A 23,849-nucleotide genomic window follows, 5' to 3' on the forward strand; every position below is an offset into this window, starting at 1 on the left:
CTAGCTGAACGGTTTGTTGTAACACTCGGCCGCAGCACGACAAGCTGCACGTCACCCTGACTGGGCGCAACTATAAGGCAGGAAAAGGTAGCGGCGCTTCGGTTCGGCGGGCTGCAGTCTTTGCGACTCGTTGTTGCACTAAAATTGCATCACCACAGGAAATATAGCAGGAGAGGGTGGCAACGATCCTTAACCTGGACGTTGTACTAATATTCCTGCCGGCAAGAACACGACGATCGGGCATGAAGCCCACGTCACATAAATCGGAGATCAACAGAGCGGACGGCAGAAGACGAGCAACTCACATGTGGCGTCCACCACCACCACCCCGCGCTACTGGATATCCGATCTGGCGGTGTTAATGGCTTTCAAGAAAAGTGCGTACGTACTGGTGACAAGGAAGGAAATGTTACAGCGCTGTTTCGCAGTAAATAAAAAGTTTAAAAAAAAAGTAAATTTTAAGGGGCTTATTGTCCGTCAGGTCTTAATTGCCTATATTGGACATGAATTGGTTTATACGATTCGAGTTTTTACGCCCTCACGGCTTTTGATGTTTGCGTGTTTAGGTGGTATCAGCCATCTGCACTTATGGTAGAATGACCAAGATCTTTAACGTGCCATTGTGGTGACACGGGGGTGGGAGATGGATACCGTCTCTGGGTCTGCACATAAAGTTGACCCGTGTCCGTCCCGGCCCGGATTCGAACCAGCGACCTCTCGATCACAAGTCCAGTGCTCTACCACCTGAGCTACCCGGGCGCTGCTGGCTTTGAAAGCTGTGGTGGCGGACAGAGAGGGCTGTGATGGCGCGCAGAGAGAGCTGTGATGGCGGGAAAATCGGGCTGTGTGGTGATGGCGGGAAAAGAGGGCTGTGTGGTGATGGCGGGAAAAGATGGCTGTGTGGTGATGGCGGGAAAATCGGGCTGTGTGGTGATGGCGGGAAAATCGGGCTGCCAGTGACTGTGTGGTGATGGCGGGAAAATCGGGCTGTGTGGTGATGGCGGGAAAATCATCATCGGGCTGTGTGGTGGTGGCGGGAAAAGAGGGCTGTGTGGTGGCGGGAAGAGAGGGCTGTGGTGGCGGGCAGAGAGAGCTGTTTTCTGCAGCATTTCAAGTTGTACTCAGTTGCTCATTATAATATTGGAGACGTGAGATTCCCCTCTGTTGAGAGATGGACTCGTCCAAAATTACTGAGAAAACACTGAGCGCTATGACGATAAACTATCACGAGAAGAAAAATACACACTCAAGTGAACTTGATGTAATGAAGGTGTCAGATGTGTTGTTGTGTAAATTAGGGCAGCACGGATGCGCTACCGTGCAATCACCAGCCGGTGTAACGACGGACAATCGATCAGCTCTGCTTCGGCCAATCACAGTCCCTGTACAAGAAATTGGGTTGATCATTGATCAACAGGGCCAAAACATGTTGTAGAACATGGGTATGTGTGTGTGTGCGCGATGAAAGAGTGTAGACTAGGCCTGTGGTATAAATAGGTGTTGTAATAAATAGAATGGATCGCTGGGAATGTCATATTTTAGGTTAGATCAGCTGAAGATGGTGCAAGTTTTGGATAAAGAGAATGGTAATGACAAAGAGCGATAGTCAGTGAGTGAGAAAGTTTGTAACTGAGAAGTGGTTAACATGGATTGTTTTGAAAACGTGACTGTGGTAAAATAAAGGAGTAGAAATGTTGAGTGCATGTTCTGTTAGTTGTTGTTGATTGGTGTCTGAGTTGGTATGTTAGTGTTTGGTGTGAAGGTAATCAAGTGTAACAAAACAACAAGCGCAAGAAATGGGAACAAATGTTTTTATTTGAAACAAATGTAAAATGAAAAAAACTGGAATGACCATAATTGTAAGGTACGTTCTGACCTGTAAAAAAATCATGTATTTATGACAGTAGCTATTTAACCAGAAGAGGTATGTTTTTAAAAAAAAATATGGAAATATAGCTTTTAGTCTGTTATAATGTGCGTACATATAGAGAAAAATGTAAAAAATATGTTTTTGCATAACTTTGAGACATAAATATAAAGTAAGTGAAGGAATGTGGAAGCCATATCTGATGTTTTGGTTTTGAGGTAAAATATTTTACTGTAAAAGTTAGTCAAAAAGAGATGTCTTGGTGTAGCTAGTTGATGTGAGATTTGAGTAATACAAGTGTAATGAAAAGGGAAAATGAGTGCATGAATGATAATATACTTTTGTATGTTTTGAAGAATTGAAGAAAGATAAAGTCTGTGGACAATAGCGTATGTGTTCTGCGCGAACTTAGAATCCGGTTTCATTCTAGAATGGACCGGGTCCAGGTTGGAATTCTAACCCTGCGCAAGTACAGGGGTGCCATTCTAGAATGAAACCCTTGAATAAAGGGGACGTAATGTTTGTAGGTAAGACAGAGTTGTCTTCGCTTGAATTATCTCCACCTGCACCTTCCCTTTGATAAAATGGGGCCGATTTGTCTACCCCTGAAAAAAATCCTTTGGCGATCTTGCGATGTCATGTCATGTCAAGAAAGTTGACACTCCTGAGTACGCAATAAACAAAGGCAGACCATAGCAAGGGGGACTACCAGGGCGGTATTGTTTGCAGGGCAGTTGTTTTTGTGATGAGAGCCGGTTGCGGCCGCTTGCAATGTCAGCGCTGTCTCCCTCTCGGAAATGTCCGGTTTTTTGACAATTTTTTTGACAGACAGACAGACAGACGGTCAGACCGACTAACCGACAGACAGACCAACAGAAGGACAGAGTGAGTTATAGAGCTGTTGTCACAGGTTTAAAAAAAAGTTGACATTATATCTTCACAATTCAGAAGACCAACTTCATGTATATGAATAAGATTAAAAGTTACAAGCGAGATCGGCAAAACACTGTCAGTCCGGAAATTTCCGTTCGTAGCGATCAGTGCTGAGTGTCTCTCAAAATCGTAATCACTTTCAGAACATCACAATCCCAATTCACGATGTCTTTGAGTAAAGTGTAAAAAAAACCCGAAAAAAAACCCAACCAAACACACAAAAAACAAAAACAAACAGAAAATCCACATTTGTGGCTTTGGCTGTGTGATAGTCTAACTGAAATGACTATTCCAACTTGGACCCAAATTCCAACCTTGCGCACGGCCGATTCTAGAATGGACCAGCAACAAGGGTTTCATTCTAGAATGGCACCCTTGTACTTGCGCAGGGTTAGAATTCCAACCTGGACCCGGTCCATTCTAGAATGAAACGGGATTCTAAGTTCGCGCAGAACATATGCACTTGGAGGAACATCAGTTCGACATACTAGCGAAAAATCTAATACTAGAGCTCATGGAATAAAATTACGCTTTGTTTATGTTCTTGTGTGCATTTGCACTTGATGTAGCAAGGACTGAAGGAGGGCTATAAGGCAGAAGGATGAGTGCAAATACAAAGTTACTTTATACTTGACATGACAGACTTAGATAGTTTTTGAATATTTGAAGATTGTTTTTATGAACAGTGTCTGTGTGTGTGTGATATAAGTCATATCTGAATGGAGGAACAGCTGTTTACTGTGGCAAAAATCACATGCATGCAAGAATGGGTGCCCAAATACACACGAAAAAATCAATGTAACAATATTGGAACTCATGACATAAACCAAAAACCCTGTGGACTTCTGCATACGTATGTAAGAATGCCTGTCCCACATACACACCCAAAATGAATGTAACACTATTGGCAGTTAGGCAGAAACAAAAACCCTGTGGTCCTCTGCATACGCATGTAAAAATGCCTGTCCCACATACACACTCAAAATGAATGTAATAATAATTGCACTTAGGCAGAAACAAAAACCCTGTGGTCCTCTGCATACGCATGTAAAAATGCCTGTCCCACATACACACTCAAAATGAATGTAATAATATTCGCACTTAGGCAGAAACAAAAACCCTGTGGTCCTCTGGATATGCATGTAAAAATGCCTGTCCCACATACACAATCAAAATGAATGTAACAATATTGGCACATGTGGCAGAAACAAAACCCGATGGACCTCTGCATATGCATGTAAGAATGCCTGACTTACATACACACCCAAAATGAATGTAACAATATTGGCACATGTGGCAGAAACAAAACCCGATGGACCTCTGCATATGCATGTAAGAATGCGTGACTTACATACACACCCAAAATGAATGTAACAATATTGACACTTGTGGCAGAAACAAGAACTGTGTGGACCTGTGCATATGCATGTAAGAATGCCTGACTTACATACACAGCCAAAATGAATGTAACAATATTGACACTTATGGCAGAAACAATTTAACCCTGTGGTCCTCTGCATATGCATATAAAAATGCCTGTCCCACATACACACCCAAAATGAATGTAACAATATTGGCACTTGTGGCAGAAATAAAATCCCTGTGCATTTGTGCATAGGTAAGAATGCTTGTCCCACATACACACCCAAAATCAATAAAATAATATTAGCACTGATGGCAGAAACAAAAAATCTTGTATGTGCACGTAGGAATACCTGCTGTACAAATACACCAAAAACCAATCTAATATTACTAATGCTCATAGAATAAGAGTACACTAAAGACTGAGGGCAAGGTCATATTCATCACACCATTAATGTGACTGAATTAACTTTACAATGACAGAAACATATTAACTGTTGATATCAGCACATAGAAGCCAAAAACCAATATAATGATTGTAATGAAAAGAAAAATTTACTCTTTACTTGACATGATCGAGAGTGAGATAGTTTGAGAACATTGTAAGGTGTGCGTGCATGCGTGTGTGTGTGTTTGTGTCTGTGTGTAAATGGGAGTGTTTTGATACACTGTGAAAATGTTGTGTACATTTTGAATTTTGTGTTGCATGCTTTTTAAAAATCTATTTTGAAATGTGAACAGTTTTCTGATACAAGATTTTAGATTGTCACGGAGTTAGCTAGACTAGAATAGTCACATGACAGACAGGATAGGGATCAGTTGGTAGATTAACATTGGCCTTCATGACAATGACATGTATTGTGATATAAGCTGTTGAATTGAGATTGTTATAATTTAGAGCAAGTTATGTTTAGTGTTAATTGGAATGGTATTAAGTTCATTGTTGTTATATATTTTCAGGGACTTAGGTGATTGACATTTTTGGGAGTATTTATTCACTGTTGTTTTGTATTTATTATTGAAAAGTTTATTTGCCTTCTGTTTTAAAAATAACTGTAAACAAAATGTCATTGTATTTATTTGAATTATTACTTGGTCTTGTTTTGGTAGTTAGTGTTGTTTATTTGTTTGTTTATAGGGTTGTCTTTTTTTGCCATTCCACGTCAGATCTATTTAGAAATAAAAATATGAAAACCTGTTTTGAGACTTCTCTTCATACTGACCCCTGAACAAAAACTATGCCTTAAAGTTCAGTAAGGTTACATAGGCATGTAGGAACTCCTGTCCCACATACACAGCAACAATCAATGTAATAATATAAGCAGTCATGGCAGAAACATAAACCCTGCTGACATCAATATTTGGCATGTAAGAAAGCCTGTGCAATATATGTATCAAAAACCAATGAAATAATACTAGGACTCATGGCAGAAACAAAAATTCTGTGAATGAATGCATACGCATGTAAGATTGCCTGTTGCACATACACACCAAAAAATTAATGTAACAATATTGACACTAATGGCAAAAACAAAAACCCTGTGGACCTCTGCATCCGCATGTAAGAATGCCTGTCCCACATACACACCCAAAATGTTTGTAACAATATTGACACTTATGGCAGAAACAAAATCCCTGTGGTCCTCTGCATACGCATGTAAGAAATCCTGTCCCACATACATTCTCAAAATGATTGTAACAATATTGAAACTCATGGCAGAAACAAAATCCCTGTGGTCCTCTGCTTACGCATGTAAGAATACCTGTCCCACACACACACACAAAATGAATGTTACAATGTTGGCACTTGTGGCAGAAAAAAAATCCCTGTGGTCCTCTGTATATGCATGTAAGAATGCCTGTTCGACATACAATACGCAAAATGAATGTAACAATATTGGCACTTATGGCAGAAACAAAATCCCTGTGGTCCTCTGCATATGCATGTAAGAATGCCTGTTCGACATGCAATACCCAAAATGAATGTAACAATATTGGCACTTATGGCAGAAACAAAATCGCTATGGACCTCTGCATATGCATGTAAGAATGCCTGACTTACATACACACCCAAAATGAATGTAACAATATTGACAGTCATGGCAGAAACAAAACCCTGTGGACCTCTGCATATGCATGTAAGAATGCCTGTCTTACATACACACCCAAAATGAATGTTACAATATTGGCATTTATGGCAGAAACAGAACCCTGTGGACCTCTGCATATGCATTTAAGAATGCCTGTTACACACACCCAAAATGAATGTTATAATATTGGCACTTGTGGCAGAAATAAAATCGGTGTGGTCCTCTGCACATGCATGTAAGAATGCTTGTCTGACATGTATATCAAAAATCAATGCAACAATATGTGACTCGCTCCAACAAAAGGATAACAAAGTTGCTACTTAAAACAAATTTAATTTTTATTTTTTTGTGATGCATATTGAAGAAAAGCTTCAATTTAATCATTATGAGTCATTTTAAGCTTTAAAAGTTAAACTAAAAACCTGTTGCTAGGGATGTTTTGCAAATGTACTCCTGTTACCTTCACATAGATCTGCTTTTGTGAAAATGGCCGCTTGAGTTTGAGCAACTTTTAAATTGTAATATCTCATCAATGCTGAACAATAGACACTTGTAGTAAAGACCATCTGAAAGCTGCTTATCTTCATTTTGAAAGAATACAAATAAGTCCAAATGTCAAAAATGACACTTTGTTATGCTTTTGTGGGAGTGGGTCACATATTAGCAGTCATGGTAGAAACATGCCACACACGACACAAACCAGTCACCTGCTTCGACACCCTCAAAACCCCCAACCACCCGTTTTCTTTGGATACACGTTTTAACTACTCACATGCTGACAAAATGTTGATCACTGCTTCAAAACTTTGAAGATGGTCCTTGAAAAAAACCCAGAAGAAATGAGTATTTGAGTATTCAGTCAAATGTTAAAATTTCTACCACATACGAACGAATGAACGCACAGACAAAGTTTACCATTGCATAGGCTACACTTACGTGAGCCAAAAATGAACAGAGATTACATTTTTAATGGACAACAATGTTGGACAGCAATGTTAGTATCATATTGAGTATAACATATGGGCAATAAAAAGATTGAAAGTGTTTAGTTTATACAGTAAAAACCTTGTACTAATGACTTTAAAAATGTCCAACAAATGTATTCATAAAGAGGAGGGGTCTTTATTTGGGTAGAGTGTTGGCAACTTTTACAATGCTCAGTGTGTGTCAAAAGATGAGAAGTTGGCAGCCTTACAGACTAGATTTGCATGCACTACTGACCATCACACTTGCTTTACTGATGGCAGTCTGCATGACTAATATTGTGTGGTTTTAGATAAATTTATCATTGGACACTCACTGGTAATGTGAAAGTCATGTTTGACTCTATGTTGGTAGGTTGATGGTCTGAAAAAAGAGAGTTGAGGGTGTCGTCATTTAGAATTAGTGACAATGTTAAAGGTGTGTATGTGTAGAAAAGTGACGATTTATTTGAGAAGGGGTCATTAAGATAGCTTTGGTAAGGATTTGAATTCGAAACCTGTGATCAGGAGGCCAATATCTTATGCACTGAACCTGTCTATTGTGTACATTTGCTTTTGTACTTGTGTTTACACATTGGTGGAGAGATCATGGAATAGCAAATTTGAAGTGGATCAAGCAGTCAGCTAACTATAATCAGAATGAAGAAATGTGTACATATTATACCATCAAAGGAAAAGGGATTTTGAAGGATGTGAAGGCAATCTGCACATAGTCATCAAGACATGCCAAGGTACAGAGGGTAAGGGGAATGGCAAGTATGATCTGTATCATTAGTTCGCTGAACAGTCTTTATGGGATCAATGTAGCTGAATAAAGGAATGGAAGGTATGGTTGTGATGAGAAGAACTTACTTTAAACTTGACTTGACTGAGGTAGTTTGTGGACATTTTGGACAACGTTGTTGACAATCTGGCCTGAGAACTGGATCGGCAAGTTGTCAATTAACAGCTGCAAGAGTTCATTGGAAGTTGATGTGATTTCCTTGATGTCTGCAAGGTGACGTAAGGTTTCTTGGAATGCGGTAACTGTTGTCCCATCCTGAAGCTTTAGGACTGCCCTGGCTGATGTTTTGTTGGATTCAGTGCTCTGGCACAAAGGGCAAGCCCCTTGTTGGTATTTTTTCTTGTGGCAGGCTGTAAATGAGACCAAAAACAAAAACAGACCTGTTAAAAATGATATATAGTTTGATTTTGTTGATCACATCTAAATGTAAGAAGTAGAAGGGAACCTCCGTTTGTAAACAAGTTACCATCTTTTAAGACTTGATATTTTTAGTTGATTTTTATTCAAAAGGTCTGTAAAAAAAAAAAAATAATGTAACGCTTCTTTTTTTTTTAGGACAAAATCATTTTGAATATTGGAGCACACTATGCGATTGTGTGGATTAGCTTTTGTAATTGTTTTAGCATGGATGGTAATAGGGTAGTAGAAAATAGTCTATGAAACACAGCCCGGATTTAAAATCTGAATCTTCAAGCTTGAAAGGCTGAGATTCTTAACATTATGATTTTGTGCTAGTCCATGTAAAAATTGTAAGTGAGAATGAATAAAATATATGAAATAAGTTCTTTTGGCAAAATGCATGTTTGGGATTACATACGAGGTTTAGTGCAAATGGTGTACACATCAACGAAGATGATCTCCTGTACAGTGTGAGAAGGGGGGTTGCTTCTACTGAAGTCTGGGTCGTCATCAAAATGTGTGGAGGATGTTTCCAGAAAAAGAAGGTCATCATCCTGGACAAACTGCACCAATAATAAGATGTAAGGATACATTAGTTTATATAAAAGAAGGAACAGATTGTATTTTTAAAGAAAAGAAATATTAAGTGCAATATTGATTGCATATTATTAGACATAACTAAGCTAAGAGAAGGTAACTCTTGGGGAAAATCAGAAGTTCCCAAAATGGGGAGACAAAATAACATGCTTTCATCTTGAATAGTTAGGCAGTTCGAATGCGTGTTTTGTGTTGTTGTTGGTATTAGGAACTGACCTACAATTAAAGAGCAGACATCGCTCTGAAGGTGCACTGCAATTTTGAAGAATTTGTAGCAAAAACAGCGGCCATAATTCTTCTTCATTTAAATGAATATCAATTTCAAATTTTTTTTTTTACAGTGCAGATTAGAACAAATCAATGCATGAAGAATTTGAAAAAAACCCAGTTGGTTATACCTAATATTATGCACAGATGTAATGAAAAAGAAATGAAGAAAGCTTTTGTCTGAAAAAGGTAATATACAGTATGTGCAGTATTTGTATGACAATGTATTGAACACAGTAAATAATAGGTTATTAAAAGAGAAACAGTAGTTTGAGATTACTGGGCAGTTGTGGAGTAATATTGTATTTAATTTTGACAGGACAGCAAATGGAAACAGCTTTTTAATGAGTAAAATGGCACTGGTGCAACATTCTTCAAAAAATAAAGCAGAGCACTATCATATAGTATTAACACTAATATATAAACATCATATATATATGTAAAAACAGGAACATAGTTTTAAGACTTACTTGTAACTGAGAGGAAGCGTGAGCAGTCAGCTGTTGCGTCTGTTGGAACGTTTTGCGGTACAGCTCAGTGCACGTAATAATGTCTCCTTCGCGAAATGCTTGTTCTGCTAGGTCTTTGAAAAGCACGATTTTGGTTGTCCCACTTTCATCTGCCACACCAATGGATCGAACTGGGAGCGTGCCATCTCGAACATGTTTGACTGGAGACACCTGTTGGCAGAGTAATATAAAAGAGAGAGTGAAGCAACAAGTGTGAGCAAAAAAAAGAAAACTAAAGATGTTATAGGGAATGACTTCATATGAATTATAAATGCAAATGATGAGCATTGTGGTACTGTTTTTGAATATACATTTAAATGATCGTTTTGCAAGTACTGATATATTTGTACCCACACAAATGAATCTATCTGACCAGGTATGGATCATATGTGCTCAGACTGTTAGCCTCAGGAAGTAAACGCAAGACATCTTTTAAAATGTACTAATAGTTATGGGTTAACCTTTGGGCTGGTTGTTGCTAAATATGTTGCCCTACTTTACGGATACTGTCACCTGGTCGTCATGACATATCGTTGCGGTACTGGCTGTCTGTTTGGTTGGTTCTGATACTTCCCATGGATGTGAAAACCTATGTATGACCGTTTAAAAAAAAAAAAAAATTTGTATTATTTCACCAGTGGCTATGTAACATGTGTTACAGAATTGTACCAGTGTAAGGGTTAATGTTCAACAATGTGTTTTGAAATTATGAGAGATGCTGGTATATCATTATGTACATCAGAAGATGTTATGAGAAGAATTAATAAAAGGAGAACCTACCTTGACAATTTTTGCACAGACTGTTGACCTGCCACTGTCTGTGTCAAGCGCTTCTGATATTGTTCTTTTTGTTGCAACTGTTGCTTGTGTATGAGGAAAATGCATTTTTTCTGCTTGGAGTTGTTGTTGAGCAGTTGGTTGGAAGGTTTTCACAAACGAATGCTTTGATTTTGAAGTATACAGAAGAGAGTCTGGTTTTTGTATGAGATTGTCGAGTTTCAGTGTTCTTCCTGTAGTAAAAATGTCATGTTTGTATATGTTGAAAACATTCACAGTGATTGGTTCTTGTCCAGAGATCGGGCAAACATGCATATAGAAATGTCCTTTGGACTTGTTTTGAATGATTTCCGATGTCTTTGTAATAGTGCCAGTCAAATCAGTGGTAGTGGTGGAGACTGAATGCTGAGGAGTGGTAGTAGTACATGTGTTCTGTGTAGCCTGAAAAGAAAGAAATATATTAGGAACAAAAGTGGTTATGATTTGAAAAATGGTGCAGAAACTACTACGTGAAGTTCCAATCAATGTAATGGATGAAAGTAATCTGAGTCATTGTGGAAATAATTGAAAAGCAGACAGCAACTGAAAGCAGACTTGCAACAGCATTTGTGAGTGTAGGCTGAAAAGGATATAAAAAGATTGATAAATATGGGCACATTATAAATTAAATGTAAATTGAACATATTTTGTCATGACACAACTAGGACTTTTTGCAAAGTACAAGTGACTTAGACTAAATGTCAAGAAACATTTCTGTGACTTTCAAACATCATCATGTGGTGAAAGAGTATCACGTAATCTGCTGTACTCTTCCAAGACCTCATCAGAACACTCAAATTTGTAAGGATCAAGTCTGATGATTGTTAAACCTTGTAAACTCCTCAATCTACTTAGAGCAACATAACTCATGCCCTTTTCAAATACTGTGGAACCAAGATCAAGAGCGGCTTTATCCAAAGAGAGGCCCTGTACCTTATGGACTGTGCATGCCCAGCTTGGCATGAGGGGAAACTGACTTCGTACAATCTGATGGCCTAAAAACATAAATGTATGTTCAATTGGTTTAATAGGGATACCATTTTGTATTGATGACAGTGACACACCCTGATTGGCAATATTTGAATTGTCAAATAAAATGTATATTGTCTGAATGTGACCATCAACATAATCAATGGATTGTACAAGTCCCATAGCTCCATTTACCAATCCATCAGAGGTACAAATATTGCGAATGAGCATGACTCGAGTGCTGACTGATATCATCAGTGTGGACATCAAACCTCCAGCAGTTCTATCATCTTTAGGAATCAATTGATTTGGCACATCTTGTCCACAAGAAGGGTCTTGTGAAGAAAAAAAGTGAAGTGCAGGGACTGTCATTACGTCCTCTTGTAACATTGATTGACAAAGAGCATTGTGTGCATTGACATCAATTCTTCTTGGAAATATGTGCAATGTTTGAGAAATATCAGCAGAAGGAACTTTTTGAATTTTTGACTTCAGGAGATTAATGTCATCTTCTTGCAGAAGTCCAACACGCGCTCTGTTTAACAGAGATACAAAAGCTCTGTCTGTGACTTGTCGCATGTTTTGATCAAGAAAAATTGGTTTGAAAAGTTTCCACAGAGCATTGTGATAAACATACTTTCCTTTGACTGGCCGCAACTGAAAGAAATCTCCAATGGTGATGATATTTAATCCACCAAATGGCAGAGGAGTTTGTTTTATGGATGACAAACGTCTGCTGATGTAAGTGAACATTTTATCACTAACCATACTTATCTCATCAATGACCAGAGTATGAACAAAATGGAACTGCTTTTGCAAAGAAGACAATGAAAAACTGGACAGTTCTTGATAGTTCATGAAGCGACTAACAGGAATTTTCAACAATGAATGAATTGTTTGTCCCTTGACACTGTTTGCAGCTGTTCCAGTTGGCGCAGACACTAGAACTGGACTGAAACCAATTGCGAGAGTCACTTCACGTTTTAGGAAGTCAGTGATTACATCAGTAAGGAAAGTTTTACCAACACCAGCACCACCTGTTATAAACAGGTACAGTGGGTCAGCATTTGACTGCGAGAAATGATCTTTTACTATTTGTAAAGCAGCAAGCTGACAATTTGTCAATTGAGCAACCTTCCTTTGAAAGTCTACTTCGGGCATTAGAGAAATCTGCATCGAGTGAATTGACTGTTCAATGAAGGGTAAATCGCAAAATGTGGTAGTTTTTGTACTGTGCTCATTAAGATATGCAGTGTGATTTGGTACAGACATGTTGTCAGTATGCATGTCTTCAAAATCATGAAAGACCTCAGATTCAGCTTGGTCTGGGCAAGACATGTCTGTCAAAGAGGAAAGTTCATTTTGGCAAAGATGATATTTTCTGATAATTGTTTCAATTTGATCAGTGAGAGAGAAATGGGTCCAGTCAATCTGACTATCAAAAAGAGATCTCTTATGAAAAAAAGACTCTTTGAAACTTTCACAAGGGTGGAGAAGCTCAGGTTCAGAGTTATGTGGGTAAAGTAACATAAGCATGCAAAAGAAATTGTCCTCACTGAGTGCAGGAAAAACAGGAAATCTCAAGACACAAGGACGTGTTCTTTTTTTTAGCCATATGTTACAGGAGGGAATACAAATTCTCATGAGTCTGGTTTTTTTGTACAAATTTGCAGAAGGTAACTTTGGAGGTGAACATGTTTCAAACCATGAAGCAAAGTAGAATAAAGAGCGATCTTTGAGTTCAACTGGCCTCTGGTAGTAGTAATCAACCATGTTCTGACAGAAAACCTCTGTGCTATCATTGGCTAAATGTTGCAACTGTTGTTTTGACTTCAGTCTTTTGAAACGTTTTTCCTCACGTCTTGTGTTCACATATGTTATTTTGCGACTGGATTTGACAAGGCTGAAAGTTCCAAGGCGATATGCAGCTTCCTGACTGCTCATTCTACGGTGCTGAAGTAAACAATGTCCAATTTTCATTAATCTCTGAAATGGTGTAACCGAATGAGGTTGGTTTGACATTTCCTGTATCAGCTTACCCAAAGCATTTTTCAAGTCATCAGGTTCAGATTTGCAGATATACGTGCATACATAATATGCAGCAGCTTGAGCATTACAAATGACTTGAATGTCCATGTTTGCTCTCCAATGTCTCAAAATGATGGGATTATAAGGGTTTACATATCTAGCTGTAGCTGAACGTTTTGTTTCATAGAACTTGCCTTTTGAATTTTCATTGATTTCAAAGTTGGTTAGAAGTTTAGACTTTACACATGTTGGTTTAGGAAAACCAAACCGACAGTTTGATCGAAAATTTGAAGTACAGTATCTAGTATGTGAGTGAATTTGAACTCTTTCAACTAAGCTGAGGAGTTCAGCATCATCTTGCGGGAAGTCTGTTTTGATTGTTTTTTCAATGTAATCAAGCATGTTACATTGAGTAGATTCATCACTAACTTTTGGTACTCCATCAATCCACAAAAACATATGAATGTGAGGACTTCCTCGATTTTGAAACTCTACCCGATAGAAGGAGTCATGAACTCTTCCCAAGGGCTGAGAAGGTCCCATGATGATATGCTTCATTAAAGACTGAAAACGACGGTCAAAATGAACTGCACTCATAAATGGATCTTGTATAACTGTCGTAGAAAAAGAGCCTTGTGAACAAGTTGTAGCATAAGAAACATTTTTTGCAGTCATTTGTAGCTCAGGCCAGTGCAAGTCATCAGCAGACAGTGTTACGAACAGGGTAGGTGGTCCAAGAGATCTGAACATTGCAAGTAAATCGTACAGTGCGTTACGAAAATAAGCAGCAGTTCCCTTGATGTTTTTCATGAACATGTATGAGGTGTCATAGACACCTAAGTTCACACCAGCATCCTTGAGATCTTTCACACACACTCTGTTCAAATTTCCTGAAGCAAATGGAGATTTTACCTGCATGTAAAGTGAAGCAACTTGCTTTAACTGAAACTTATCAAAGGCTACAGCGGACTGAAGCAGATACATCATATCTGTTCGAAATCGTGTATCCATGTTGTACAGTCTATTTCGCAAATACATTGACAGAGAAATTTGTGTAGTCCTTGGATAGTGAAAGCCATTTTTGCCATCAGGAAAAAGCCAAGGAAATGCCATTTCTTCTCCATTTTCAGTTTCATAAATGTTCAAAGGGACATGCTGAGATTTTTGCACAAACAGCGTTCTTCCAGAGCGAACAGTAGGATGCTTTGACTGAATACCAGAATTACATGCAGGCACCATCACTTCATGCTCAGTTTTGTCAAAACTGCTTTCAAAGCTTTTATCAGAATTATTACCAGAGTAAAAGTTGTTTAGTTTAGAACCCGCTAGATCTAAGTTGAGGCATTCATAAAGATGGTTCTCTTTTTTGAGCCATTCAAGAGCACGTAGTATTTTCGAAGGCGAGACCAAATGTTTTGACAGAACTTTTGGAGTACAACCATTGTCATAACAGACAGACATTTGATTTGCATCATCTGCATCCGGAGGAAGTTGATGAACAATATTTGCAACATCTAGTGGTAAATGCAGGACACTTCCTCTTTCACAAAATTGACCACCAGGCAATACACCAAGAGTGAGAAAAATCTGCAGCTTACAGATCAATTTTTTTTCTGAAAATGACAAACATTTCAGAACATCTGGGATATGACACAGCTCCAATCCATTTGCATGAAAGCTGGGAGGAATATTTCCCTGAGCTAAGTACCTCTTACAAGTGTAACAAAAGACAGCGTCTTCCACAAATCCTAAAGAAAGTCTGAAGTTTTGCAAATTGGTTTTTTTCGGGAGAGTGAAACTACTGAAACATTGATTTTTAAACAAAAATCTGTGGCATGAATGGCAGTGGAAGGATGGCCTCTCTCTGATGGCAAGTTCATATTGATTGTTGTGAAGGGGGCAGGTCACAAAATCTGTCAACGTTTCCTGTTCATGTTCTGAAGTTGCAATTTCACAAAAATCTGAAATTTGATCAGAATCCACTATTACACATGGTTCTTCACTTAGAACAGTGATATCTTGATCTTCAAGCACATAATTAGTTACTTTTAATTTCTTTGTGCAGGTTTTACGCCGAACTTGTGAAGAAAAGTAAGAATGATCACTGTGAAGTTTGTGATTGTGAAGGGGTGAGGTTGAAATTTCACAAAAATCAGCAACTTGCTCAGAATCCACTATCACACATGGTTCTTCACTTACAGTGATATTTTGATCTTCAAGCACATAATCAGTAACTTTTGATTTCTTGATGCATATTTTATGCCGAACTTGTGAGGAAAAGTAAGAATGATCGCTGCTGACATTAGAAGCACATGGAAGATGTTTTTGAACAGACCTGGTAGGTCGTTTTGTTGTTGTTTTTACCCTATTGTCTTCTTTGCCTGCAGTAATAGTCTTGCCAGTACCAAGCTGATTGTTATGTTTGGTCAGTTGTGAAGGAGACATTTTTGAGCGAATATGCTGACAATCAGACTCTTTTTCCTTAGAAATGTGTACCATGTTTGCATTAAGATCTGGTCTTTTGCTTGGATTCAAACACTCTGCTGGCAGATGTGTGTAACTTTTCTGAGAGGTGTTGGTACTAGCATGAGACATATGCAAGTTAGATGAACAGCTTTGTTCAAGTCCAATATTTTGAGCAGAAACAGAGAGTAAAACTGGAGTGAGCTGAAATTGACTATTGAAGTTTTGCTGGAAGAATGTTGTCAAGTCTGCTAAGGAATTAAATGAAAGAAGAACAGCTGTACCACCTAAAACTTCATTATCAAAGTTTCTTTCGTGAGAGTCAAAGACATGGAATATTTCATTTTCCAAATCTCCGTATACAGCGACACTAGTTTCTCCAAATGTTGCAAGCAGATAATGTGATACAACAAAAGAGTGCTGAAAAGCATCAGACAAGCTTGTCATGCCAAATGCACTGTCAAAGACAACATTAGGGTTTGTATGTCCAGTGAAAATGTCTAACAGATATGAAATATCATAGGGAAATCCAACAACAGATGGAGGTAGATGCTCATGTCCCAGAAAACCTTCAATGCCAGTGTTTGCAGATATATGTGAGTACAAAGATGTCCCTTCAAACAAAATATTATCAAGGTCACTTGGGTTTAGGTATGGCATAGCATCAAACCGTTCATTTGTGCCATGGAATGTTCTGAGTCTTGCAATGATCAGTAAAGCAATGAGAGCAACTGCAGTGCACTGTCGGCCATTGGCTGGCTGAAATATATTGCATCCCTGATGCAAATTTGCATGCAATCTTCTTGGTGATCTGGGCATCACTGCAGGCAATACAAGTAAAAGATCACACACCTTTTTTTGAATGAAGGACAAGTTACGGACTTAAACAAAGCAAAACAGTTAATCAAAAGAGAGAATGAAATTAAAAACTTGTCAAATGCAAAGGATCTGTCGCCACGTTGAACAACTTTCACTGTTTCAGTAAAATACCTCAAGTAAGCCAACACAAACCATTTTCAATCTGCGCAGTTCCCAGCTCGAGTTAGCGTCGGGTCAACGTTTTTCTCTTCCAATCAACTTGTACGCATGCGCCGAATGTCATGACATTTGTCTACATGTGAAAGTTTGTGTTGACTATAGGACGCCGTATCAAGTTTAATATTAGACTTCTCTGGAGCAAAAACGCAAATCGCACAAGAATAAACATACGTTCATAGAAACATCTTGTTCTGAACGAGCCTTGCCTTACAACATGATCAATAGTTGGCAGACAACAAAAATATTTATAGAGACGTAATTTCATTGCAGAACAGTATTTTGGAAGGAGGTCGTGTAAGTCAGTGATGTCGCTCAGTTGCCCAGTATCATGAGTATGCATTTTGAACAAGTGTGAACAAGCGCAGAACACACGCTCTAAAAATTATTATTAAAAACTAATTTGACCTTAAAAAATGTGTCAACTGACACTTGCACTCCAGAAGGATTTCACAAAAATAGGAGACCAAGAAAAATGTAATCTAATATACTCGCCGCAAGCGGAGCCTGAACCCCGGACTACACGGTTCGCAGCGCATCGCCTAAACCGTTAGGCCACCAAACCTTCGCTTATGACAGGCAATAAATTATGAAAATATAAAAACTGGTTGAATTTTATTTACATGGACATTTGTCGTTTGTCACCGCATTTTATTCTAGTAAAGCGCCCTTGAATAGCACAAAAGATCATAAAGCATTATCATGTCCGGGGATCCAAAAAAAAAAGAAGGCCAACATAAGCGCATGCGCAAACGCCTGCCGACACCCATAAGCTTTCAGCTATACATACATGCGAGCCAACGCCATCTTAATACTAGGGCTCATGGCCCTAAGCGCAGTCTTGTAGAATTCAACCAATCAGATTCAACCACCACCAGGGTATAAAAAGCCTATGCCTAAAATAGTTCCGCCACTTCTGCCGCAGCCACAGCTCTACATTCGGAGATTTCGACAATACGTTTGGCATGCCTCGTCACTCTTTGAGCATCGAAGACAAGGTGCTTCAATCCTGTCCTGAGCATAATTATGCACCTTTGTTTCCTCGCTCAACTGACCTGAGAGACCACAAGAACAAGCTTCTCAGGCGTCATCACAGTGAACCCGGCGTCAGCACTGGCAAAAAATACGGTAGGATTTGCAACGCTTCTTTGCTTCAGCACTGTCCTAGCATTGCGGATCGCAGTAACACCAAGACCCATCGGGAAACCCGCATTACCGCTGCAAAAAAAGATGATCACAAGAAAACCTTGGTCGGTTGTGAAACCCGCGACACAACCGGCAATAATGAAGGAAAGGTAAGCAACGCTTCTTCGCTTCGGCGAAGAGCAGCTGGTTTTGCTGATCGCAGGAGCACATCGATCGGGTGTGAAAACCCCGTAACCTCTGGCAAAAAAGCGATCGGGGTTTCTTGGAAACCTGATGGCAACTTTGCGGCTGTAAAGGATTGCGACGTCCTCGACATTGAACTTCATCAGTGCAACAATGACAAGTTCGACTATGATGTGGACGCTCTCATCATTGGAGATTGCAACAATGATGACTTCGACGATGATTTGGACGCCTTCGTCGCTCACGATTGCAACAATTACGATCGGTTTCGACGATGATTTGGACGCCTTCGTCACTGACGATTGCAACCATTGCGATCGGTTTCGACGATGATTTGGACGTCTTCGTCATTGAAGGTTGCAGCCTGAATGGCGAGTTCGACGATAATTTCTAAATTTCTAAAAAGTAGATTTTAGAATCCCTTGTTTGTTCTTTTTTTTCATAAAAACAATATTCAATCATTTCATCCACTCTTTATTTCAGCTCAAAATCTCTTAACAAATTAAGAACAAATAACAAGACAAGAGATCCACTTGCCTTGTCCGCGCTGCACGGAAAACCATATGGAATACTGTCCATTTACACTTACACAGGATTTAATATTGCAGTAAAAAGTTGATACCTAGGGTTTGATATCCTGATCTTGGTTGTTCTTTGCTGAACGATTGCGTGTGACTGAATTGCGACAAGGGACTGGAGTCAGAATGACAAAATATCTAAACACAAAGTACACACACGTACATACACGCTTGAAGCAAGGATTCGTCAGTACAGCACACTCTGGGAAGAACAACACAACCACCCATCTGAGGATCAGATGCCTCACCTACAACGTCAACAGCAGACCACCATATTCAGACTACGGATGCCTCACCTACAACGTCAACAGCAGACCACCATAATATTATTCAGACTACGGATGCCTCACCTACAACGTCAACAGCAGACCACCATATTCAGACTACGGACTGGTCACTGCCGACTGCGTGCCCACCTGTATCGCCTTGGGGTGTCGCACACACCTGACTGCTCTTGTGAGACAGGCCCACAGACCCCAGAGCACATCCTGCAGTCCTGCCCCCTATACCAAGACGCACTGACACAGCACTGGCCGCATGGAGCTACTCTCGCGGAGAAACTCTGGGGCACCAAACAGGACTTGGACACGACCATAAACTTCATAACCCATACCAGACTTGAAATATGAGGCCTGAGCCAGGAACGCTGAAGAACAAGAAAAAGCAATGATTCTATCCAACGTTTAGGGGCGTCTGTGTTCTGGATGGTGGAAAAAAAACCACGTGGGAGCTAAATGTTGTGGTTCTTTTTTAATGGATTTTGGATTTGATGATGAAAAACAGTTATACCTCACGAATGTGCCATATGGTAAGTTTCCCTTTTCGGTATCGTGCAGAATATCCTGCTTTTCATTCAGGCGTGCATTGATATCCGTACATGCGTTATCAAACAAAAGTTACCATTCACGCACATTTGAATTGATATTTCACATAGGTGGTGGTTGTGGGGGTGTATACTGTTTTGTTGTAGACAATTTGTTTTTCTCAAAACACATCACCACATCCACCACCATTGTATGCCTCCTAAAAAACCAACCCTCACGTCCACGTCGTAGGAGGCGGAAACAGCTTTGATATTTGTTAAAGATATCTCCTTTCTTGTCCACCACTGGTCCGTCCGTGCTTTTACAGAGGATACCAACTATCGACAGCCTGGCTGGTTTCTTTCTACTCGTATTTGTGAGTTGAAATAGCTTAGCAGACTGACACTGATGTCAGTAACGCAATTCTTTGAACCACAAAAAGGATATATGTGTACAGAGAGCAGCCAGGTTGCAGCTTGTTGGGTGTGTACATGTGTAGAAACTGGACGGGTCAGTGGAAACATACGAGATTATTTACAGAAGAAGGTATCTTTAAAGAAGCTGGCAAACGAGGGCTCTGGTGCACATAAATCTTTTACACACACACACACATACACACATACACACACACACAGGACTGCACGTTTGACTGACACGTCAATCCACCCTGACTGACGATTGCCACAGGCTTATATATACCTGCCTTGGGAATCGACCCATTGCAATTTTCACATAGCCTTTGTTAGCTTTTTATTCAATACAAATGTACATTTGAATGGTTCATAAATTTTTTACTACGTACATAAAGTAAAACATAATTGCATTGTTTCCTCCTTTTAAAATGGTAAAAAACGTGTGCGATTGTGTCCTTTTCTGAGCTTGTTTTTCTTCTGACAAGACTAGGCCTACGCTGCTGAGATGTTTGCCTACAGTCTGAGGGGGATAATCTTTACTGGAGCCAGACGGTCGAGGTATTGTGTGTGTGTGTGTGTGTGTGTGTGTGGGGGGGGGGGGGGGGGGTCGGTAAGGAGAGTTTCAGGCTTTGGGAATTGAGTGATATGACTTTAATTGGAAACTCATATTTTTCAGATGATTTTTGTTTTGCTTTATGTTTGATGTCTGCTGTTTTTGCTGACTAAAATAGTTCCCGTGCACACATGAATAGCAACTTCAGGGCAGGGCCGGATCAAGGGGGGTTTACTGTTGCCCGGACTCCCCCCCCTCCCCCCACACCCCCACCTGACCATGTACCCCCTCCAAGGGTACACAAAAGAATATTTTGTTTTGCCTTTAAAACTCATGACAAATACTCCCAGAATGCGCCAGACTGCACATATTTTAATCTAGATTTCAAAATATGTTCGGACCACCACAACTAATGTACCCCTACCACAATTGGGAACACCCCCCCCCCCCCCCCCCCTTATCCCTACTTAGGTCCGGCCCTGCAGGGTGTTTTTTCCCCCTCAATGTTACCTATCCCTCAGAGAGGATGAAGCAGCGTTGTCTAATTAAACCAGAGACTCAAGTTGAACCGGTTATTGTTAGAAATTACTCAACTGAGGTAAGTCACTGAACAACACAAAATACAAATGGGAAACAAATCAGCATTTTACCTCTCTAGTTATACATGTAGTAGAAAACTTGTGTCCTAAGTGAAGATTTTTTTCTTGTGACAGCACAACAATGCTGAGATGATTGTCTACAGCCCAGGGGCGATAATCTTCACGGGATCTCGACGGTCGAGGTGAATACAAGGGTATGATACATGAACTTTTTATTATATTGTTTCGGGCATAAACAATTTGTCGGGTGATTTCTATTCGCCGAATGTTTCGCATTTTTGAAGACTTAACTATTTTCTGTCCAAAAATAAAAAGAAATTTTACGTCTGCGCTTACGACACTTTTAAGTTTAACTGCCCATCAGAGATACTTTATATTGAAATTGATACCATCCATACAAATTACCGACTCAAAATTCCATTGGACATCAAATAGAAACTGAACACCTCACAAGAGTTATTGAACACCACGAACTATGAACAGAAAATTGTTTTCCAGTTTTTTAGAATGGTAAAAAACTTGGGCGAAAGTGACCTGTATTGAAACTATTTCTTCTGACTGCACAACAAATGAGATATTATGTTTGTCTAAAGCCCAAGGGAGATAATTTACACTTCCGGATGGCCGAGGTGTAGGTAGGCAAGGGCAGTTTTTCTATGTCGGTTTTTTTCCAATGTAATCAAAGTTACAACAAGGGAAAAAAAACATTATCATAGACTGCTTGAGACGTTGATTATCAGTGGCAGACATTGCATGTACTGGTTCTTGTTATTTTAAAATGAGACGCTGAATTTACCCCAGGAAAAGAGAGTGCTAGTAGCAGGATTTGTATGTGCCAGTTTATGGGTTGCAATTATACACTTATTGTTTTATCAAATGTCTTTAACCTTTATGTAAAGTGCTTGGTTTTTGTTCAGTTTTAGTTCTGTGTAGAGAAGTTGGTTTTCTTCATTCGCCATAATATTCTTCTTATGCAGTATTTTGTTACCAAGCCAATTTTAATATGATACAGTATTCATGTGATATCACTACATTCCCGTGACTGAGATTCGTTTAGCTGACAGAAATATTTACTTTTTAAAATGCCTATAAACAACCGTAGACTTTTGTGATATTTACCCAGCATGTACACTTCCAGTGCAGCTGCCCCTCAGAGATGATGAGGCAGTGTTGCTACTCGCTTTGCAACTGGAACACGTTAGAAATGACTCACATTGCATATGACCTTGAACAACATCCACCGTACAGAGCATTATATATTAGCATTGTTTCCCTTGGGAATGACAGAAATATATACAATGTTCTCTGCCATGTAATCTTAGTCCTTTTATTCTGACAGCCTAAGGCAGATACAGAGATTTTCGTCCACAACCCAAGGGAGATCATCAACACTGAAGCCGAATGGCCAAGGTATAGAAGGTGATGAGTTTTTCATGATAATATTTTGTGTTTAATAATTACTATAAACGTTTGCAATTTACTTGAGTTAAACCATTAAGTTGTACACCTGAATAATGATGTATAGTTTCAAAATGAACTACATGAATTTGACAGTCTGATGTGTGTGTGTGTGTGTGTGTGTTGGTGTGTGTGCAAGTGTGTTCTTTATCCATACATACATGTGTGTGAGTGCTTTAAGTGTATGCCTTACATGTGTGTGCGTGTGTGTCAGTGTGTGTATGTGTGTGTGTGTGCGCGCACGCGCCCCCCTTCTTGATTATTAAAAACTTTTTCATTGCTCACAAAAGATTGCCCAAAATTCTTCTGAACTAAAGTGTAAACCCTCTCTCTTAAGTGTACACACACACACACACACACACACACACACACACACACACACACACTATGTTTAGGTCTTTAATCCCAAACCTAACAGGTTTATTAGGCTGGAAACCAGTACACATTCATCGGAATGAATTCAGATTTTTATTTTTTAAATGCATGTATCCAACAAGAAAAAGTCGACAGCAAGTAAGCCCTCCCCAGTCATTCCTCTACAAAATCACAAAAATATCCAGAGCATGATTATTTGTGTGTTAACTTCCCCAGGCAAAAATCCCAGGCAAACTGGCTTCATGTAACTGACATTCATAATTCATCAGATAAACCACACACACACTTTGCACAGCCATATCCACAGCAAAGATTATTCTATAAACCATTCACTGGTATATCCCTTCACATTTATAACAAAACATGTCCACACAGACAGTCTCTTTTTTCATGATAATCTCCATCAACTATGGATTTTAAACATGCAGCGTTCATAACACTTGTTGGGGTTTTAACCATACTTTGCCATTTGGCATATATGATTCTAGCATTACTTGTTCATGTCAACCACAACAAGCACAAAATTCTTGTCTTTCATTTAGAAAAAGTGTACAGTGTCAACCATACCCAGGAAGTTTCTGTCTTCACTTTCAGCACACTTATCATCACAGTAAAGATAGAAATCACTTGTTCAGATCG

At 39.3% G+C, this 23,849-nt stretch overlaps 2 protein-coding genes and 1 long non-coding RNA gene across 3 annotated transcripts; 1 reads left to right on the plus strand and 2 right to left on the minus strand.

The window, feature by feature from the left end:
* Positions 1-1,386: 1,386 nt before the first annotated feature.
* LOC138973279 (uncharacterized) lies at positions 1,387-17,112 on the minus strand. The gene is made up of 5 exons (XM_070345999.1): positions 17,079-17,112; positions 10,572-11,009; positions 9,753-9,962; positions 8,837-8,981; positions 1,387-8,369 (listed from the first exon to the last, which is right to left on the minus strand). The coding sequence occupies exons 1-5, from the start codon at positions 17,079-17,081 to the stop codon at positions 8,089-8,091; spliced, it is 1,077 nt and encodes a 358-aa protein (XP_070202100.1). The 5' UTR covers positions 17,082-17,112; the 3' UTR covers positions 1,387-8,088.
* LOC138974290 (ATP-dependent DNA helicase PIF1-like) lies at positions 11,331-12,344 on the minus strand. The gene is made up of 3 exons (XM_070347010.1): positions 12,214-12,344; positions 11,751-11,859; positions 11,331-11,672 (listed from the first exon to the last, which is right to left on the minus strand). The coding sequence occupies exons 1-3, from the start codon at positions 12,342-12,344 to the stop codon at positions 11,331-11,333; spliced, it is 582 nt and encodes a 193-aa protein (XP_070203111.1).
* A 2,932-nt stretch (positions 17,113-20,044) lies between the features above and the next one.
* LOC138972255 (uncharacterized) lies at positions 20,045-22,920 on the plus strand. Its single transcript, XR_011457514.1, has 3 exons — positions 20,045-20,783; positions 21,492-21,571; positions 22,717-22,920. It is a non-coding gene; the product is annotated as an uncharacterized lncRNA (long non-coding RNA).
* The last annotated feature ends 929 nt before the right edge of the window (positions 22,921-23,849 follow it).

This window comes from Littorina saxatilis, linkage group LG8 (assembly GCF_037325665.1).
Source record: "Littorina saxatilis isolate snail1 linkage group LG8, US_GU_Lsax_2.0, whole genome shotgun sequence".
Classification (NCBI taxonomy): Eukaryota; Metazoa; Mollusca; class Gastropoda; order Littorinimorpha; family Littorinidae; genus Littorina; species Littorina saxatilis.